Below are 21,284 nucleotides of genomic sequence, written 5' to 3'. Positions count from 1 at the left end.
AGGGTAGTGGCTGCAGCGAGGGAGAAAGCTATAATTTAGAGGTTTAACTAGTAAGCCTTGCTAATGACATCAAAAGAAGGAAAGGGCTATAGGATGATTTGTAGGTTTGGGCTTGAGCAGTTGGGCAGATGGTAGGGTCACATACTAAGATGATGAAAGTATATAAATATAAATGTAGGTATAAATGCAGGTAAGCTTCTGGGGGAAAAAACCAGTAAGAAAACACATAGGTTTCTAGGCTGTATTGTGTCCACTAGAATTTTAGAGTAAAACTAGTTTCACAGTCTGATTTCCCCCTCAGCAATGTCTTGACTGTTTTGATGCAGACTCAGTGGATAAACTAAGTTAATCAATGGAGGGGTGTTTATCAAGGAATAAAATGGAAGTAGGTAAGGGAGTTGATTTTAATTATACATGGACTCTAAACTATGGTCACAAGTAAGGGAAGAAAGGAGAGAGTAACAGCAGAAAGTCAAGATTAACAGAAATTAGTATTGTCTACAAATTATCCATATCATAGTAAAAGCTATTTCTCTAGTAACCATATAATAGATTTTTAAATATTTTTTTAATCAAGTGAGAGGCAGATAGGTGGAGAGACAGACTCCCGCATACACCCTGACCAGGATCCTCCCAGCAATCCTCGTCTGGGGATGATGTTCTGCCCATCTGGGGTCACTGCTCCGTTTCTCAGCAACAGAGCTATTTTAGTGCCTGAGGTGAAGCCTCGAAGCCAGACTCAGAGCCCTGGGCCAGACTCTAGCCATGGCTGTAGGAGGTTGGGAAAAAGCGGGGGGAGGAGTCGAGAAGCAGATGCTTGCTTCTCCTGTGTGCTTCGACTGGAAATCGAACCCGGAACTTCCACATGTTGGTTCTACCACTGAGCCAGCTGGCCAGGGCCAATAGATGGTTATTTGAACCAACATCCTATAAACTAGACAATAATAAAATAACTGTTAACTTTGAGGTAATTTTTCCTTTACTTGAAACTAAATTAAACCTTTTTTTTTTTTGTATTCTTTTTTTTTTAATTTTATTTTTTTAATGGGGTGACATCAATAAATCAGGATACATATATTCAAAGATAACAAGTCCAGGTTATCTTGTCGTTCAATTATGTTGCATACCCATCACCCAAAGTCAGATTGTCCTCTGTCACCTTCTATCTTGTTTTCTTTGTGCCCCTCCCCCTCCCCCTTTCCCTCTCCCATTCCCCCCACCCCCCCACCCCGTAACCACCACACTCTTATCAATGTCTCTTAGTTTCACTTTTATGTCCCACCTACGTATGGAATAATGCAGTTCCTGGTTTTTTCTGATTTACTTATTTTGCTTCGTATCATGTTATCAAGATCCCACCATTTTGCTGTAAATGTTCCGATGTCATCATTTCTTATGGCTGAGTAGTATTCCATAGTGTATATGTGTCACATCTTCTTTATCCAGTCATCTATTGATGGGCTTTTTGGTTGTTTCCATGTCTTGGCCACTGTGAACAATGCTGCAATGAACATGGGGCTGCATGTGTCTTTACGTATCAATGTTTCTGAGTTTTTGGGGTTATACCCAGTAGAGAGATTGCTGGGTCATAAGGTAGTTCCATTTTCAGTTTTTTGAGGAACCACCGTACTTTCTTCCATAATGGTTGTACTACTTTACATTCCCACCAACAGTATATGAGGGTTCCTTTTTCTCCACAGCCTCTCCAACTTTTGCTATTACCTGTCTTGCTAATAATGGCTAATCGAACAGGTGTGAGGTGGTATCTCATTGCCGTTTTGATTTGCATTTCTCTAATAGCTAAAGAAGATGAGCATCTTTTCATATATCTGTTGGCCATTTGGATTTCTTCCTGGGAGAAGTGTGTGTTCATGTCCTCTTCCCATTTTTTTATTGGATTGGTTGTTTGTTTGTTGTTGAGTTTTATGAGTTCTTTGTATATTTTGGATATTAGGCCCTTATCTGAGCTGTTGTTTGAAAATATCATTTCCCATTTAGTTGGCTTTCTGTTTATTTTGTTATCAGTTTCTCTTGCTGAGCAAAAACTTCTTAGTCTGATGTAGTCCCATTCATTAATTTTTGCCTTCACTTCTCTTGCCTGTGGAGTCAAATTCATAAAATGCTCTTTAAAACCCAGGTCCATGAGTTGAGTACCTATGTCTTCTTCTATGTACTTAATTGTTTCAGGTCTTATGTTTAGATCTTTGATCCATTTTGAGTTAATTTTTGTACAGAGGGAGAGACTGTAGTCCAGTTTCATTCTTTTGCATGTGGCTTTCCAGTTTTCCCAGCACCATTTATTGAAGAGGCTTTCTTTTCTCCATTGTGTGTTGTTGGCCCCTTTATCAAAAATTATTTGACTATATATATGTGGTTTTATTTCTGGACTTTCTATTCTGTTCCATTGGTCTGAGTGTCTATTTTTCTGCCAATACCATGCTGTTTTGATTGTCGTGGCCCTATAATATAGTTTGAAGTCAGGTATTGTAATGCCCCCAGCTTCATTCTTTTTCTTTAGGATTGCTTTGGCTATTCGAGGTTTTTTATAGTTCCATATAAATCTGATGATTTTTTGCTCTATTTCTTTAAAAAACGTCATTGGAAGTTTGATGGGAATTGCATTAAATTTGTATATTGCTTTGGGTAATATAGCCATCTTGATTATATTTATTCTTCCTAGCCAAGAACAAGGTATATTCTTCCATCTCATTATATCTTTTTCGATTTCCCTTAACAATGGTTTATAGTTTTCATTATATAAGTCCTTTACATTCTTTGTTATGTTTATTCCTAAGTATTTTATTTTTTTTTGTTGCAATCGTGAAGGGGATTATTCTTTTGAGTTCGTTCTCAATTGTTTCATTGTTGGCATATAGAAAGGCTATTGACTTCTGTATGTTAATTTTGTATCCTGCGACCTTACTGTATTGACTTATTGTTTCTAGTAGTCTTTTTGCGGATTCTTTGGGGTTTTCGATGTATAGAATCATATCATCTGCAAAAAGTGATACCTTTACTTCTTCTTTTCCAATATGGATGCCTTTTATTTCTTTGTCTTGTCTGATTGCTCTGGCTAGAACCTCTAGTACCACATTAAATAAGAGTGGAGAGAGTGGACAACCCTGTCTTGTTCCTGATTTAAGGGGAAAAGCCCTTAAATATGATGTTAGCTGATGGTTTATCATATATGGCCTTTATCATGTTGGGATATTTTCCTTCTATACCCATTTTGTTGAGAGTCTTAAACATAAAATTGTGTTGTATTTTATCGAAAGCCTTTTCTGCGTCTGTTGATAAGATCATGTGGTTTTTGTTTTTTGTTTTGTTGATATGGTGTATTACGTTAACCGTTTTACGTATGTTGAACCATCCTTGAGATTCTGGGATGAATCCCACTTGATCATGATGTATTATTTTTTTAATATGTTGTTGTATTCGATTTGCTAGTATTTTGTTTAGTATTTTAGCATCTGTATTCATTAGAGATATTGGTCTGTAGTTTTCTTTTTTTGTGCCATCCTTGCCTGGTTTTGGTATGAGGGTTATGTTGGCCTCATAAAATGTGTTTGGAAGTATTGCTTCTTCTTCAATTTTTTGGAAGACTTTGAGTAGAATAGGAACCAAGTCTTCTTTGAATGTTTGATAAAATTCGCTGGTATAGCCGTCAGGGCCTGGACTTTTATTTTTGGGGAGGTTTTTAATGGTTTTTTCTATTTCTTCTCTACTGATAGGTCTGTTTAGGCTTTCTGCTTCTTCTTGACTCAGTCTAGGAAGGTTGTATTGTTCTAGGAATTTATCCATTTCTTCTAGGTTGTTGAATTTAGTGGCATAAAGTTTTTCATAGTATTCTACAATAATTCTTTGTATATCTATGGTGTCCGTGGTGATTTCTCCTCTTTCATTTTGGATTTTGTTTATATGAGTTCTTTCTCCTTTTTCCTTGGTAAGTCTTGCCAAGGGTTTGTCAATTTTGTTGATCTTTTCAAAGAACCAGCTCCTTGTTCTATTAATTTTTTCTATAATTTTTCTGTTCTCTAATTCATTTATTTCTGCTCTGATTTTTATTATCTCCTTTCTTCGGCTGGTTTTGGGTTGTCTTTGTTCTTCTTTTTCTAGTTCCTTAATGTGGGAAGTTAAGTGGTTCACTTGGGCTCTCTCTTGTTTGTTCATATAGGCCTGAAGTGATATGAACTTCCCTCTTATCACTGCTTTTGCTGCATCCCATAGATTCTGATATGTCATATTGTCATTTTCATTAGTCTGTATATATCTTTTGATCTCTGCACTTATTTCTTCTTTGACCCATTCATTTTTTAAAAGTATGTTGTTTAGTTTTCACATTTTTGTGGGATTTTTTCCCTCTTTTTTGCAGTTGAATTCTACTTTCAAGGCTTTATGATCAGAAAATATGCTTGGTACAACTTCAATTTTTCTGAATTTGCTGATGTTGTTTTTGTGGCCCAACATATGGTCAATTCTTGAGAATGATCCATGTACACTGGAGAAAAATGTATACTCAGTCACTTTGGGATGAAATGTCCTGTAGATGTCTATCATATCCAGGTTCTCTAGTGTTTTGTTTAAGGCCACTATGTCTTTGTTGATTCTCTGTTTGGATGACCGATCTAGAGCCGTCAGCGGTGTATTGAGGTCTCCAAGTATGATTGTATTTTTGTCAGTTTTTGTTTTAAGATCAATAAGTAGCTGTCTTATATATTTTGGTGCTCCTTGGTTTGGTGCATATATATTAAGAATTGTTATGTCTTCTTGATTCAGTGTCCCCTTAGCCATTATGAAATGGCCATTTTTGTCTCTGAGTACTTTTGCTGTCTTGTAGTCAGCATTGTCAGATATGAGTATTGCTACACCTGCTTTTTTTTGGATGTTATTTGCTTGGAGTATTGTTTTCCAGTCTTTCACTTTGAATTTGTTTTTATCCTTGTTACTTAGATGAGTTTCCTGTAGGCAGCATACAGTTGGATTTTCTTTTTTAATCCATTCTGCTACTCTGTGCCTTTTTATTGGTGAGTTTAATCCGTTTACATTTAGTGTAATTATTGACACGTGTGAGTTCCCATTTGCCATTTTATATCTTGTTTTCTGTTAGTTTTGTGTCTTGTTTGATCCTCCTCTTTCGTTTTTCTATCTTTTGTTTTTATTTGGTTGTATTCCATACATCTTTCCTCTGTTGATATCTTTTTTATCTCATGTGCTTCTGTGGTGGTTTTTTCAATGGTGGTTACCTTTGAGTAATGAAAAGGGTCCCTACCCTGTTCATTGTAGCGAACTATTTTGTGAGTACTTTTGCACTCCATCGTCCTTTGCTACTGTTAATCTCCATCTTCTCCCCCTCTTTCTTTTTGTTGTTGTCACAGTTTAAATTTGGTTTTATTGTGTTCTTCTTGGAGCTTTTACTTGTGGCTCTGTTTTTTTTTGTTCTTTGTATCTGATTGGAGAACCCCCTTTAGTAATTCCTGGAGTGGGGGTTTTCTGATGATAAATTCCCTCATCTTTTCTGTATCTGTGAATGTTTTTATTTCTCCTTCATATTTGAAGGATAGCTTTGATGGGTATAGTATTCGTGGCTGAAAGTTCCTCTCTTTCAGGACTTTAAATATTGGGGTCCACTCTCTTCTAGCTTGTAGAGTTTCTGTTGAGAAATCTGATGATAATCTAATGGGCCTTCCTTTATATGTTGTATTCTTCTTTTCCCTGGCTGCCTTGAGAATTTCTTCTTTGCCGTTGGTTTGTGTCAATTTCATTATGATATGCCTTGGAGTAGGTTTGTTGGGGTTAAGAAAACTCGGAGTTCTGTTTGCTTCTTGAACTTGAGGCTTTAGTTCTTTCCACAAGCTTGGGAAGTTCTCATCTATTATTTGTTTGAGTATGTTCTCCATTCCATTTTCTCTCTCTTCTCCCTCTGATATACCTATTATTCTTATGTTATTCTTTTTGATGGAGTCAGATAATTCTTGTAGGGCTACCTCATTTTTTTAAATTTTTGAGTCTCTTTCTTCTTCTCTCTGTTGTGCCTCAAGTTGCTTGTCTTCTATTTCACTAATCCTCTCTTCTATGTGACCTGTTCTATTAGCTAAGCTTGTTACTTCATTTTTCAGCTCGTGAATTGAGTTTTTCATCTCTGTTTGATTTGTTTTTATAGTTTCAATTTCCTTGGACATATATTCTTTGTGTTCATTGAGTTGTTTTCTGAGCTCCCTAAATTGCCTTTCTGTGTTTTCTTGTATATCTCGGAGGATTTTTAGGATTTCTATCTTGAATTCTCTGTCATTTAGCTCCAAGGTTTCCAATATATTAAATTTTTTCTCCATAGATTTTTCCTCATCTAGCTGTGTTACCTCTCTTTCTTTTGTATCCATGATATTTGATTTTCTCTTCCTTAATGGCATCTGAGGGTGGTTTTGTTGATAGTATTAATGAGATTTAATAAAGAATAAAAAGTTAAAAAAAATAAAAAAATAAAAAATCGAAAAGAGTTGTTTTTTTTTTAAAAATTAATAATGAAATAAAGAAAAATAAAATAAAATAAAAATTTTAAAAAAAGGAAATTATTCCCCCCCTCCTTTTTTCCTCTCCTCTCCTCTCCCCTCTTTCTTGAGAAAATCTTGTGGTGAACTGTGAATTATAACAAACAATGCCTGTGATGGAGGGCCTGAATTGAGGAAAAGTAATAAAGGGGCAAAAAAAAGAAAAAAAAAGAAAAAGAAAAAAAAACCAAGAAAAAAAAGGGGGTATGGAACTACAAAAAGCAAATAAGGAAAAAATTTGGGTCAAGAATAAAATGATTTGCTTTTAGGTGTTGGTTGTCTAAGAATTATGATGAGCGGAATAAGAGGAAAACAGAAAAATGGGGGGACAAATTAAAAAATTACTATTGTATTTAGTGGAACAAGAACTAGATAAAATGGAGAGCCAGGGATGGGAGCACTGCTAGTGAGTTAAAAAGGTGAAGAAAAAACCCCCCAAAATGCCACAAACATAAGTTTGAGTCCCAGATAAGATAATTTGTTTGTAATTGAGGTTTGAATGAGAGGAGATGTAAAGGAGAAAGGAAGAAACTAATATAGAGGGAGAAAAGAAAAGAGAGAGAGAGAAAAAAAGAGGGAACCACTAAAAGAAGAAAAAAGAAAGGAGAGAGAGAGAGAGAGAGAGAGAGAGAGTTAAGGGTTTTGGAGTGCAACCCTCATAGAGAGAAAGGAAGAGGAGAGAAAAGATAATGGGAGATGTAACACTTATGGGTAGTGTAGTTCAAGGAGAGGAGAGAGTAAGACTGGCAGAGAGTTAATCGGCCAAATTGGAGGAGGAAAAAAAGTATCAAGAATGAAGATAAGAGAAATAGACGAACAAATATAATAAAATGGGATAGGTTATAAAGTCTGCAGATTATTCTTGATTTTGAGAGGTTATCTTCTTGCTTTTTCTTTTCTCTCCCTCTTCCTGGTCGGTGACTCTGTACCCTGGGTTCTGCCCCTTTGGCACGCTCAGGTAGAGGTTTGCAGTTGATAAGTCTCTATGGCAATGTCATGTATTGTGCTTTAGTCTCGTTGGCAGTCGAGGCTCATTAGCATTTATAGGCTCCGACAGTGAGAGAGTCCGTGTTCCTGGAGCTTTTCTCCTAGTCTTTCCTTCCTCAATTAGTAGCCTGATAATCCAGCTATGGGGTTGCTGCTGCCTCTGCCTGGATAGTAAGAGGCTTAAAGAGCTGGCAACTCCCCACTCTATTTCCACTCAGCACAGGGCTCTGGGTAAGGCTCAGTCAGTCAGAGCTGCTAGCATAATCAGGCAGGCTTTCCGCCCACTCAAAGACCTCTGGCTCTGCCACTCTGTCTGGTAACACAGGCGGGCGCCCACTTCCGGGGCGCTTGGAGGAAACTCTCGCTCAGTATCTGCATGCGCAGACCAGGATATCCGGTCAGCAATCTCATGCTCTGAGTGAAACCCCCAACCGCATGGAAAAGTTGCAGCGTTGGAATTGGCTTTCGCTCCGTCCCCGTGCGCAGCTTTTGCAAGGCGCTGGGGCGGCCCGAGATTCCGCTTTGGCCCACACAAAGGCCCCTGACTCTGCCCCTCTGTGCGATAACACGGGCGCGCACTGCCGAGGTACTCGGAGGAATCTCTCACTCACTATCTGCGTGCGCAAACCAGGATATGAGGCCGGCCACGTTTCCCTCTGAGTGAAACCCCCACCAGCACGGAAAATTTCCACCGTTGGAATTAGTTCTCGCTCCCTCCCGTGCGCGGCTTTCCCAGGGCGCTGGGGCTGCCCAGAGATTCTGCTTTTGGCCCACAGAAAGGCCCCTGACTCTGCCTCTCTGTGGGGTAACATGGGCACCCACTCCCGGGGCTTAGGAAGAAATCTCTCGCCCAGTAGCTGCGCGTGCACCGACCAGGAGATCGGGTAAAATGGCTGCTCCGCTTGTCTTTCTTTGTTTGGGTTTGGCGCGAGTGTTAGCTTGTATTGCCCGGGTTGCCACAGGATCAGTTTTTCCTCGGCTTGGATCTCCGTGCCACAGCCTGGTTCGGCCGTTTGTGCCGCGGCCTGGATCTATTCACCCCCTTTGCCCACCTCAGTTTCTATATTCACAGTTACCAGAGAAAGCCGCCCTGTTTAGGTTAGTGAGGAAGGCGGAGCATTTCTTACTCCCTAATTCCTTCGGGGTTTGGTTATATATTTAGCCAATTTTTCACTCGACCATACCTTCGAGTGTATTGCGAAGCATCTGGAGGCTCCAAGTATAGGTTTTTCTGTTTCTGGTTGAAGATCTTGTTGAGTTTTGGGGGAGATTTATCGGTATCGCTTCTTACCCCGCCATTACTCTGACGTCCTTTTTTTTTTTTTTTTTTTTTGTATTTTTCCAAAGTGAGAAGCAGGGAGGAGGCAGACAGACTCCCGAATGCATCCAACTGGGATCCACCTGGCATGCCCACTAGGAGGCGATGCTCGGCCCCTCTGAGGCATTGCTCTGTTTTAACCAGAACCATTCTAGAGCCTGAGGCGGAGGCCGTGGAGCCATCCTCAGCACCTGGGCCAACTTTGCTCCAATGGAGCCTTGTGTGTGGGAGGGGAAGAGAGGAGGAAGGGTAGAGAAGCAGATGGGCACTTCTCCTGTGTGTCCTGGCTGGAATCAAGCCCGGGACTTTCACATGCCAGGCCAATGCTCTACTGCTGAGCCAACCGGCCAGGGCCTAAAATTGAACTATCTTATAGCAATATTTCTAAGCAGAATGAGGAAAAAGTCCTTACCTCATGATTATAATCCAGAATTCCTTTTAAAATTTTCTTTAGATTGCTTATCTGTTTAAAGAGAGAGAAAACAACTGGGTAAAAGGCAAACACTGATTGAAATACAGGTTAAAAAGTTCTAAATCAACTAATTAATCCAGTTAATTACAAAGTAAATATAAAGAATAAAATTTAACAGCACATTTGAATCATCATCTCCATCAAAAAAGGACTTTCCATGACCTAATTTATTTAATCTAAGATATTTATGTAAGAAATTAAGCTTCCAATAATGTAAAATTTTCAATGTTATGGCCACTGACAAAAATTGCAGGGTAACTTAAGACTAAACAGTAAGATTACATTATTCAGATTTTCTGCAGCTGAAGAAAAAATGTACCATCCTTAATGAAGACTTGAGTTCAGTGCCATTTTTCCTAGAAACGGAGTTTCATCTTATATAGAGGTTAAGTTCTAAGGTTAAAGGCAGTAAGCAAAAGTTATAGTCAAAATTACCCTTGGAAATCTCTTAAAGTAACTGCTAACGGTTTTCAACCTTTTTATACTGAGGACCAGTTAAAATAAGAGAAGTATGTCAAGGACTGCTAAGGCATAAATCACCCTGAGCAGTAAGAAAATTCAACTAAGATCACTGCGTCTGCAATCTTCATACAACATCAGGGTGGTTAATTCTTTCATGGACAGGCATGAAGTTTCTGGGGGACCAGTCTGCAGCTCACTCCAGAGAACAGGTTCTCTGGCCAAATGTTATCTGGGTGAAATGACAGACAGAATCACCTGCACTATTTATTGTAAGCCATTATTTTCTTCATCTGTTTTTTTTCTTTTACTCAATTCATATGGTTGCAGCATTTGTGTTAAGTGAAATGTCCACAGAATTTGATTTTGTTGATCATCTACCCAGCTGTTCTAAGCCAATGTCAGTAATTGAAGATGTCCTATGGCAGAAGACAGTAGAACCTGTGGCCATCAAATAAAAGAGGCTGAATCACAGTGCTGTGTCCAATGGCAATCAAAGACATTTGTTAAAACAAAAAATGAAAACTGTATTTTAACATATTTCATAAATAATGTTTATACTTTTAGAAAAATTTGGAGACATGGAAAATATATATTTTATTTCCTTTATTCCAGTATATTCATTTTTTCATATTTTAACCTATATCAAATGTCTTAAAAATCAATGTGTTCATTTAAAATGGTAGCTTATTTACCAAATTTTCTCATTATTAATAACATTAGCAACTAACACTACATGTGCTATGCACTATCCTAAGTACATTACATATATTAACTCACTTATTTCTATGAGGTGGATCTTATCAAAATTTTTGTTTCACAAATGGGGAAACTGAGGCACAGAAAGGTTAGAAGACCTCCCCACAGACAGTAAATAGCAGAGTGTGATATGGACACAGGCACTCTGGCTCCAGAGTTCATGCCTCAGTCACTATGTTTTACTAACTTGCACTGTATCTTGGTGAGCAATTTCCAGTTACCTCCAATCTTCAATTCTAGATTATTTCACTAAAGACTTCCCAAATTTCTAAAGATAACTGGACACATCTAATCCAAAAACAACAAATTCTATATACACACAAGTAAAAGATTTATAGATAGAAAAATAAAAAGAAAATACCTTTAGCCTCCAATTATCTCCCACTTCAGTTTTGATTCTGTTTAGCCAGTTTTCATCAAAATATGCAGGATCTCTACAAATAAGAAAAAGCTAGTATATTAAGATCATGTAGCTATAAGCTAAAAAACAAAAACAAAAAAGAAAGAATACTGAAGCCCACCCAATATCATCACTAACTGCAACATAAAAATGTATTTGCCACACATCAGCCACTGAATAACTCAGTACATGAGATGGATGTAATTATAGTTTTCTAAAACCAACTGGACTGCTATTAGCTCATTAAAAAACATACATATTTTATCAGGAAACAAACTAAAAGATGAACAATAATAATAATTAATATATTTAAAAAATAAATTATAGATAAGCTAAAAGAATTATCATAACTTGTAGACACCAAATTAATATCTAAAAACTTTAAATGGACAAAAGAAATATAAAGGTTAAAGTTTTCAGTTAATATAAATTATTCAATTAATATTTCAATTGGTGAAATACTTCAAATGTCACCAATAGTTTCTAAACTATCATTTACTTATTTAATTCAGTGAGAGGAGGGGAGGCAGAGACAGACTCCCATATGCAGCCCAATCAGGATCTACCCAGCAAGCCCACTAGGGGCTTGCTCAACAATGGAGCTCTTCTTAGCACCTGAGGCAGAGGCCATGGAGTCATCCTCAGCGCCCAGGGCCCACTTGCTCCAATCAAGCCATGGCTGCAGGAGGGGAAAAGAGAGAGAGAGAGAGAGAGAGAGAGAGAGAGAGGCAAGGAGGGGAGGGGTGGAGAAGCAGATGGTCACTTCTCCTACGTGCCCTGACCAGGAATCAAACCCAAACACTTTACCACTGAACCAACTGGCCAGGGCCAATTTTTTAAAAATAATATAAACTGAGACCCTATTTTCTATTTCTAATACCTAGTATATAAATAATACTAGGCATTGGACAAAGTTGGACACCATTTGTTTGCAAAACGCTTAAAATTGAAGATAACATTGGTGTGGACAAACTGAAACAGGATAAAACCTGAATATAGTTATGGTTATTTTTCTTAGGAAAACCTCCCAAACTTCTATAAACACTAGGAAGGGGGGAAAAAACTTTTCAGTCCAGCATGATCCTCACTTGAAAGGTTTTTAAACCGATGCTCTAAGAAACGATTTGTTTGCCTGACCAGGAGGTGGCACAGTGGATGGAGCGTTGGACTGGGATGCGGAGGACCCAGGATCGAAACCCCGAGGTCACCAGCTTGAGCACGGGCTCATCTGGTTTGAGCAAAGCTCACCAGCTGGGACCCAAGGTCGCTGGCTTAAGCAAGGGGTTAACCAGTGGTAGTCAACCTGGTCTCTACCGCCCACTAGTGGGCATTCCAGCTTTCATGGTGGACAATAGCAGAGCAACCAAAGTATAAATAAAAAGATAGATTTAACTATAGTAAGTTGTTTTATAAAGATTTATTCTGCCAAACAGTGAAAATCCGACATAAAGTACTTGGTAAGTAATTATTATTATATGCTTTAACTTGCTGTAACTCTGCTTTATAAATTTTATAAAGTAAAGTTACTTCCCTACTCTATAAATCACCATTACTGTGGAACCGGTGGGGGGTTAGAGAATTTTACTACTAACAGAGATACAAAAGTGGGCGGTAGGTATAAAAAGGTTGACTACACCTGGGTTACTTGGTCTGCTGAAGGCTCGCAGTCAAGGCACATATGAGAAAGCAATCAATGAACAACTAAGGTGTTGCAACAAAAAAGTGATGATTGATGCTTCTCATCTCTCTCTGTTCCTGTCTGTCTGTCCCTATCTATCCCTCTCTCTGACTCTCTCTCTCTGTCAAAAAAAACCCAAAACGATTTGTTCAAGACCACAGAATGTTCGTCTCTGTTCTCATTCACTACTGGTACTGCTCAATACCTCATGTCCGACACATAACAAGTTCTCTATAAATATTTGTAGACTGAAATGAATTTGGAAAGTGATAGCACATTCACTTAACAAGTTTCAATCTACACTATGTGGGTAGAATATATCAAGAGTAGTAGGCTACCGCCTTTTTATATTCAGTGTGACTATTCCTAGTAATAAACTTTGACTCATTATGAAGGCAGCTAGCCATAACTGTTTTGATAAGTAGTTACAATTTCAGCAATGTTTTCTAAGTAGCCCTTAACTGATGCTCTCAAGCTAGGATAAAATATAAAAGTAATTTTCCCCAAAATCTCAACAGATTGCAGTTCTGCAGAGATATGGAAAGAACAGATAATCTTACTGGGAGTATAGACACTAAAGATACTTTACTGTGTGTCCTGAGTCCTGCTATTAAAAAAAGAAATAAAAATGAAACGTACAAAACCATTTCCTTAGATTTTTCCAGTAACATCATATTTGGCTGTAACTTATATAACAGTCATATATTAAGCTGAAGGATAGACTCTTTCATTTCAATCTTTAATATAATTTCAGAAATATATTGTCTGCCTTTAGTCATCTGCCTTCACAGAAAAAAAAAAAAGAACACAATATTTTATTTCTACTGCTAAAATTATTTAAGCATTGTAAAGCTTGACCTGTGGTGGCGCAGTGGATAAAAGCATCGACCTGGAAATGCTGAGGTCGCCGGTTCGAAACCCTGGGCTTGCCTGGTCAAGGCACATATGGGAGTTGATGCTTCCAGCTCCTGCCCCCCTTCTCTCTCTCTGTCTCTCCTCTCTCTCTCCATCTCTGTTTCTCCCTCTCCTCTCTAAAAAAAAATAAATAAATAAGCACTGTAAAGTTCTTACTAAACTCCCACAGATTAAGATGGAGTCCAAAACAAACAATGTATTTTGATTCCATTTCTTTCTAGGGCATTTTTATTAATAAACCTTAATATTTTTTAGATATTTTGTTTCTTAGGTCTATTTTCTAATAATCTTTTAATTGCATAAAAAAATATTTTGGTTCCCTGCCATTAAATGTGTATTGAAGATTTAGCTATACCCAAGGTAAAAAGAAGCAGATGTCTACACAATGTTTTTTGGGGGTTTATTTGTATTTTTCTGAAGTGAGAAGTGGAGAGGCAGAGAGACAGACTCCCACATGCAGCTGGCCAGGATCCACCCAGCATGCCCACTAGGGGGCGATGCTCTGCCCATATGGGCCGTTGCTCAGTTGCAACTGGAGCCATTCTAGCACCTGAGGCAGAGGCCATAGAGCCATCCTCAGCGCCCAGGTCAACTTTGCTCCAACGGAGCCTTGGCTGCGGGAGGGGAAAAGAGAGAGACAGAGAGGAAGGAGGGGGGAAGGGCAGAGAAGCAGATGGGCACTTTTCCTGTGTGCCCTGGCCAGGAATCAAACCCAGGACTTCCACATGCTGGGCCGATGCTCTACCACTGAGAAAATTGGCCAGGGCTTACACAAAAATTTGTATACTGATGTTCCTAGCAGCTTTATTTGTAATAGGCCAAAACTAAAATAAACCAGATCTTCATCAGAAGAATAAATAGGTTATGCAATAACCATACAATGAAATATGGACAAATTATAAATACAGGCAAGCACATGAACATATCCTAAAATATACTGCTTACAAAAAATAGGGGATATTTCAAAATGAATATGAAACAATTAAAGCATTTGACTTTTTTTTTATTAAACAAGAACATCAGAAAAGCAAATGACAAGTCAAAGAAAGTTGTTTGATTATGCAAAGTCAACTTTTATTTCATTGGTGAAAATGCTTATGCAAAAGGCTGAAAGCACTGGAGTATCTGCACGTTCCCTGATCCCCTCGTTTTTGTGAGCAGTTGTAACTGTGCTGCATGAAAGAAGCCACAGCCTTTCCCTCAAAAAAGAAAATACACTGTCCTTTGATATAAATTTCTAGAAAACGCAAATGACTCTACAGTGATACAAAGCAAATCAGTGGTTGCCTGGAGATGGGAAAGGGGGGCAGGAAGGAGGGGTTGAGGAGACTTTCTGAAGTCATTTATATGCTCATTATCTTGAATGTGGTGATAAGTCCCATGGGCATCTACACAGGTAAAAATTTATTAAATTCTATACTTTAAATATATGCGGCCTGACCAGTGGTGATGCAGTGGATAGAGCATCAACCTGGGACACTGATGTCCCAGGTTCAAAACCCGAGGGCTACCAGGTTGAACACAGGCTCACCAGCTTGAACACGGGTTACTGGCTTGAACATGGGATCGATATGATCCCATGGTCACTGGCTTAAAGCCCAAGGTCACTGGCTTGGAACCCCAGGTCGCTAGCTTGAGCCCAAGGTCGCTGGCGTAAAGCCCAAGGTCTGCTGGCTTGAAGCCCAAGGTCTGCTGGCTTGGCTGGAGCTCTGCATCAAGGCAAGTATGAGACGTAATCAATGAACAACTAAAGTGCTGCAACTACCAGTTGATGATTCTCTTCTCTCTCCCTTCCTGTCTATCTCTCTCACTAAAAAAATAAAATTAATAAAATATGAAATTTATTGTATGTCAATTTCATATCGCTAAAGCTGTGAAAAAGAGGAGGATGGGAAGCGCTCAAAAAGCCACAAAAACACATGGAAAACCTTAAATGCAATATTGCCAAGTAAAAAAGAAGGTGACCAAATTCTGAGAGGTCCTAAATTAAATTACAGGCTAGAGGGTGGAAGGAAAAGACAAAAGGGGTTAATCAGTTAAGAACTGCAGTGCAATTAAGAAAAGACCGCTCACATTCCGTAGTGTATATTAGAATTATTAAATTAACTTTCAGGTGGCTATTTCTAAAAAGGGAGAATAGCCAGGCACTGTCAAACCCAGGAGACTGCACTTCTTGTTTGCACATGAGCTTTATGGACTCTGCTGAACTAGCCCTGCTCCAACTACTCCCATCCCCTCTGTCTACAGTGAGAGTCAATTCTTTCCCAACAGCTTCTATCTGCCCCCCCACCACCACCATGTTGTGTAAGAATGCTTGCTCAGCTCCAGCCAGGGATATGTTGTCTTTTCTCCTAGCCATGCTGCTCATGGTTTAGACTCCATGCCCCAAGACTGGCCTCCCTTTTTGCTAGCAATGGCCTAATAAACCCTTTATTTTAGAAAAAAAACTTTCAGCCACTGAAGTTAAAACCTTTGTTTAACAAAGGCAACCTGAAAAACGCTATATAAACTATGACTCCAACTACTTAACATTCTGGAAAAGACAAAACTATGGGTAAGTAAAAGAATCAGTGATTGGCAAGGGGTGGAGGAGGAGAGGGATGATTAGGAGGAGCAAAGGGGATTTCTGTGGTAGTAAACTATTCTGTGTCATACTATAATGGTGGATACACACCATTACATATTTGTCAAAACCCATAAAATGTACAACACAGAACAAACTCTAAATTAGGAACACTGGGTGATAACAATTTGTCTATGTAACAATGTTCATCAATTGTAACAAACATATCACTACCGTGGGGATGTTGCTAGTAGGGGGTACTCCTTGTGTGGTGGAGCAGGGAATATGTAGGAACTTGTCATACTTTTTTTTTTTTTGTATTTTTCTGAAGCTGGAAACGGGGGGAGACAGTCAGACAGACTCCTGCATGCGCCCGACCGGGATCCACCTGGCACGCCCACCAGGGGGCGACGCTCTGCCCACCAGGGGGCGATGCTCTGCCCCTCCGGGGCGTCGCTCTGTCGCGACCAGAGCCACTCTAGCGCCTGGGGCAGAGGCCAAGGAGCCATTCCCAGCGCCCGGGCCATCTTTGCTCCAATGGAGCCTCGGCTGCGGGAGGGGAAGAGAGAGACAGAGAGGAAGGAGAGGAGTAGGGGTGGAGAAGCAGATGGGTGCTTCTCCTATGTGCCCTGGCCGGGAATTGAACCTGGGACCTCTGCACGCCAGGCCGACGCTCTACCACTGAGCCAACTTTTTATTCAATTCTTTTTAGTGTGTGTGAGAGGGGGGGAGAAGAAGGGACAGACAGGGACAGAGAGATGGGAAGGGAGACAAGAAGCATCAACTCATAGTTGCACCACTTGTTCATTGATTGCTTTCTCATACATGCTTTGAAGGGGGGGAGGTTTCCAGCAGAGCCAGTGACCCCTTGCTCAAGCCAGTGACCTTGGGCTTCAAGCCAGCGACCGTGGGGTCATGTCTATGATTCCATACTCATAAACCTGTGCTCAAGCCAGATGAACCTGTGCTTAAGCAGGCAACCTAGGGGTTTCGAACTTGGGACATCAGCATCCCAGGTCGACACTCTATCCACTGAGCCACCACCTGATTAGGCTTTGCTCAATTTTTAAAAATGTTCTTATTGTAGTAAAATATAAATAACAAAATTTATCATTTAAACCACTTTTAAGTTCAGTGGCATTAAGTACATTCACATTTTAAGCAAACATCACTCTATCTACCTCCAGAACCTTTTCAACATTTCACACTAAAATTCTTTTCCACTCAATTTTGCTGTGAAGCTGAAACTGCTCTAAAAAACTAAGTCTATTAATTTTAAAAGAAAAAGTAGGGGGACATGAACCTACATGAACATAAAGAAAGAGAAGACAACAATAACAACATTTGGGAAGCTGAAAAGCAGATGAACAGAAAATGACTTAAAACCTGAGAAAAAAAATAAGTTATACTAACAATAAGCTTACTTAGAGCCATTTTTTTTCTTTTTTTTTTTTTTCTTTTACATAGGCAGAGATAGACAGGGACAGACAGACAGGAACAGAGAGAGAGATGAGAAGCATCAATCATTAGTTTCTCGTTGTGCGTTGTGACTTCTTAGCTGTTCATTGATTGCTTTCTCATATGTGCCTTGACCGTGGGCCTTCAGCAGACCGAGTAACCCCTTGCTGGAGCCAGAGACCTTGAGTCCAAGCTGGTGAGCTTTTTTGCTCAAGCCAGATGAGCCCTCACTCAAGCTGGCGACCTCGGGGTCTCGAACCTGGGTCCTTCCGCATCCTAGTCCGATGCTCTATCCACTGTGCCACCACCTGGTCAGGCTAGAGCCATTCTTATTTGATAAAGTTTCTACTAAAACTACAAAAATATATAGTTTTTCACTTCTCGAGTCGGTCAAAATGAAAAGATTTGCTATTTGCAATGCAGCTCTCTTCTTGGCACACATACTCTACTGGCTTTCCTCATACCTCTCCGGTCCTGTGAGTTCATGTTTTTACCAACAATTAAATGTCAAAGTTCATCAAGGCTCGGGCTACACATTTTTTCTTCTCACCCTATATTCTTCCTTGAGTGATCTGATCCACACTCACAGCTTCAATGAAAAAAATACCCAAACTGATTAGTTCTGGACTCCTCTTCTGAACTCGAGATCTCTATGGTCAACTGCTAATTTGACATTTTCTCTTAATGTCTCAACACCACTCAAATTCAATGTCCCCAAACTAACTCATGATACACGCAGCACTTCTCCATAGCAGGCCTCCTTTAGTGTCCCCACACCAGTGGTTTGCACCCTCTTCTGCGTATCTGCTTAAGTTGGTATCAATTTTGATACCAACCTTTTACAAACTACCCCATATCAATCATTAAAATTTGATTTTTTAAAAGATTTTATTTATTCATTTTAGAAAGAGGAGACAGAGAGAGAGAGAGAGACAGACAGACAGAGAAGGGAGGGAGGAGCAGAAAGCATCAACTTCCATATGTGCATTGACCAGGGAAGCCCAGGGTTTCGAACCAGCAACCTCAGTGTTCCAGGTCGACACTTCTACCCACTGTGCCACCGCAGGTCAGGCAAAATTTGATTTTATATACCATTTGAGTTCATCTACTTAACCCCACCCTCTTCACCACCTCCTACTCCAAAGTACCATCATTTCCCTTGAGTTATTAGAAATTTTTTTCCAATTGATCGATCCTCATCATTATGGTCTTTTCCAATTCATTTTATTTCTGCAGCCAGAATATTTTTTTAAGAGAGAGACAGAAAGACAGGCACATAGAGGATGTGTCCTGACTAGGATCGAACCAGCAACCTCTGTGCTTTGGGATGACGTTCCAACCAACAGAGCTATCCGGCCAGGGATTAATATTTTATTGATTTTAAATTCTTTTTCTTTTTCTTTTTGAGGAACAGAGAGAGGAAGGAAAAGGGAGGGGAGGAAAAAGGGAAGCATTCATTTGTTGTTCCACTCAGTTGTGCATTCATTGGTTGCTTCCCATGTATGCCCTGTCCTGAGATCGAACCCACAACGTTGTCATTTGGGAAAGACACTCTAACCAACTGAGCTTAAAGAGCCGAGGCCCAGAATATTTCCAAAATATAAATCTGACCATGTTAAAACCTGATCCCCCCACCAAAACAAACCAACCCTTCAACTGCTTCTCATAGCCCCCTTGAAATAAAGACACAAAGTCCTACATGATCTAGCTCTATCTACCTCTCGATTCTCATTTGGTACTACGCTCCCCCTCTCTGCTTTTGCCACTCAAACCTTCTTTCTTTCTATGGTAGTGTTCACCATATCCCATTAGCCTCTAAGGCTTCTGCATATGCTCTTCCCTCTGCTAAGAAATCTGTTACCAGGCATCTCCCAGGTTTACCTTTATTTACTCAGGTAAAATGTTCAGGACTTCCTTGACTAAGTTAAATATGCCTCTTACAAAAAAGTTTCATAACACTATATACTTCTGCTCTGCAGAACCTGTTTTAGTAGCAATTTTGTTTTCATGGTTATTTAAAATCTGTTTTTCCCCAGGTTATAAACCCTTTGAAGGCAATTAATCCAGTGGGTCTAGGTCATGGCTTATCTTTTTTGTTTTGTTTTGTTTTTTGTTGGTTTTTTTTTTGTATTTTTCTGAAGCTTGAAACAGGGAGGCAGTCAGACAGACTCCCGCATGCGCCCAACCAGGATCCACCCGGCACGCCCACCAGGGGGCGATGCTCTGCCCATCTGGGGTGTCGCTCTGTCACGACCAGAGCCACTCTAGCGCCTGGGGCAGAGGCCAAGGAGCCATCCCCAGTGCCCGGGCCATCTTTTGCTCCAATGGAGCCTCAGCTGCGGGAGGGGAAGAGAGAGACAGAGAGGAAAGAGAGGGGGAGGGGTGGAGAAGCAGATGGGCGCTTCTCCTGTGTGCCCTGGCTGGGAATCAAACCCGGGACTTCTGCACGCCAGGCCGACGCTCTACCACTGAGCCAACCGGCCAGGGCCGGCTTATCTTTTTATCACTAGTGTTTGACACAAAGTAGCCATTCAATAAATATCAAACTGGCAAAAGAGGAACTGAACTTCTGGTGAAGTTGAATATATTATATAATTATTTAAAATAGAAGATATGCACAAATATGAATGAATCTAGACATTATATTGAGTAAAAGAAGTCAGACACAAAAAAGTATACGCTGTTTGATTCAAATTACAGTATAAGATAGTCAACAACAAGAAAAACTAATGATGTAGAAGTCAGAATCATCTTTGGGGCCAGGGGTATAGATTAGGGAGGGATATGAAGTGAATCTTGGGGCTCAAAATGTTATATATTTCAATCTGAATGGTGATAATATGGATGCATACATACAACATACACATATATACACAAATACAAATTCATCACTTTTTTTAAAATTAATTTTATTTTTTTAATGGGGCGACATCAATAAATCAGGATACATATATTCAAAGATAACGAGTCCAGGTTATCTTGTCGTTCAATTATGTTGCATACCCATCACCCAAAGTCAGATTGTCCTCTGTCACCTTCTATCTAGTTTTCTTTGTGCCCCCTCCCCCTCCCCCTTTCCCTCTCCCTTTCCCCCCTCCCCTCCGTAACCACCGCACTCTTATCAATGTCTCTTAGTTTCAATTTTATGTCCCACCTACGTATGGAATAATGCAGTTCCTGGTTTTTTCTGATTTACTTATTTCGCTTCGTATCAAAATTCATCACTTTTTAAGTATGATGTTGTATCTCAACAAAAGGGAAAAGAGAAGGCACTTAGAAAAAAGTTGAAAATATAAGTATTGATGAGAAATACGCCCACAAGACTTTGGTAAATTAAAATAAGCATTTTGTAGAACATAATCGTTTCTTTTTTTTTTTTTTGTATTTTTTTTCTGAAGCTGTCTTTTTTTTTTTTTTAATTTTATTTTTTTACAGAGACAGAGAGAGAGTCAGAGAGAGGGATAGACAGGGACAGACAGACAGGAACAGAGAGATGAGAAGCATCAATCATTAATTTTTCGTTGCGCATTGCGACACATAGTTGTTCATTGATTGCTTTCTCATATGTGCCTTGACCATGGGCCTTCAGCAGACCGAGTAACCCCTTGCTTGAGCCAGCGACTTTGGGTCCAAGCTGGTGAGCTTTTGCTCAAACCAGATGAGCCCGCGCTCAAGCTGGCAACCTCGGGGTCTCGAACCTGGGTCCTCAGCATCCCAGTCTGATGCTCTA

At 39.7% G+C, this 21,284-nt stretch overlaps 1 protein-coding gene across 1 annotated transcript in view; it reads right to left on the bottom strand.

The window, feature by feature from the left end:
- Positions 1 to 21,284, bottom strand: part of HOOK3 (hook microtubule tethering protein 3) — a 102,509-nt gene that overhangs the window by 72,954 nt on the left and 8,271 nt on the right. Inside the window, exons 3-4 of the mRNA XM_066380433.1 lie at positions 10,902 to 10,974; positions 9,263 to 9,313 (exon numbers count right to left, since the gene is read on the bottom strand). Coding sequence (XP_066236530.1) covers positions 9,263 to 9,313; positions 10,902 to 10,974 — 124 coding nt within the window. The remainder of the gene's footprint in view (positions 1 to 9,262; positions 9,314 to 10,901; positions 10,975 to 21,284) is intronic.

The sequence above is a fragment of the Saccopteryx leptura genome, chromosome 4 (assembly GCF_036850995.1).
Source record: "Saccopteryx leptura isolate mSacLep1 chromosome 4, mSacLep1_pri_phased_curated, whole genome shotgun sequence".
Classification (NCBI taxonomy): Eukaryota; Metazoa; Chordata; class Mammalia; order Chiroptera; family Emballonuridae; genus Saccopteryx; species Saccopteryx leptura.
This window is presented reverse-complemented; position numbering and strand designations above follow the sequence as displayed.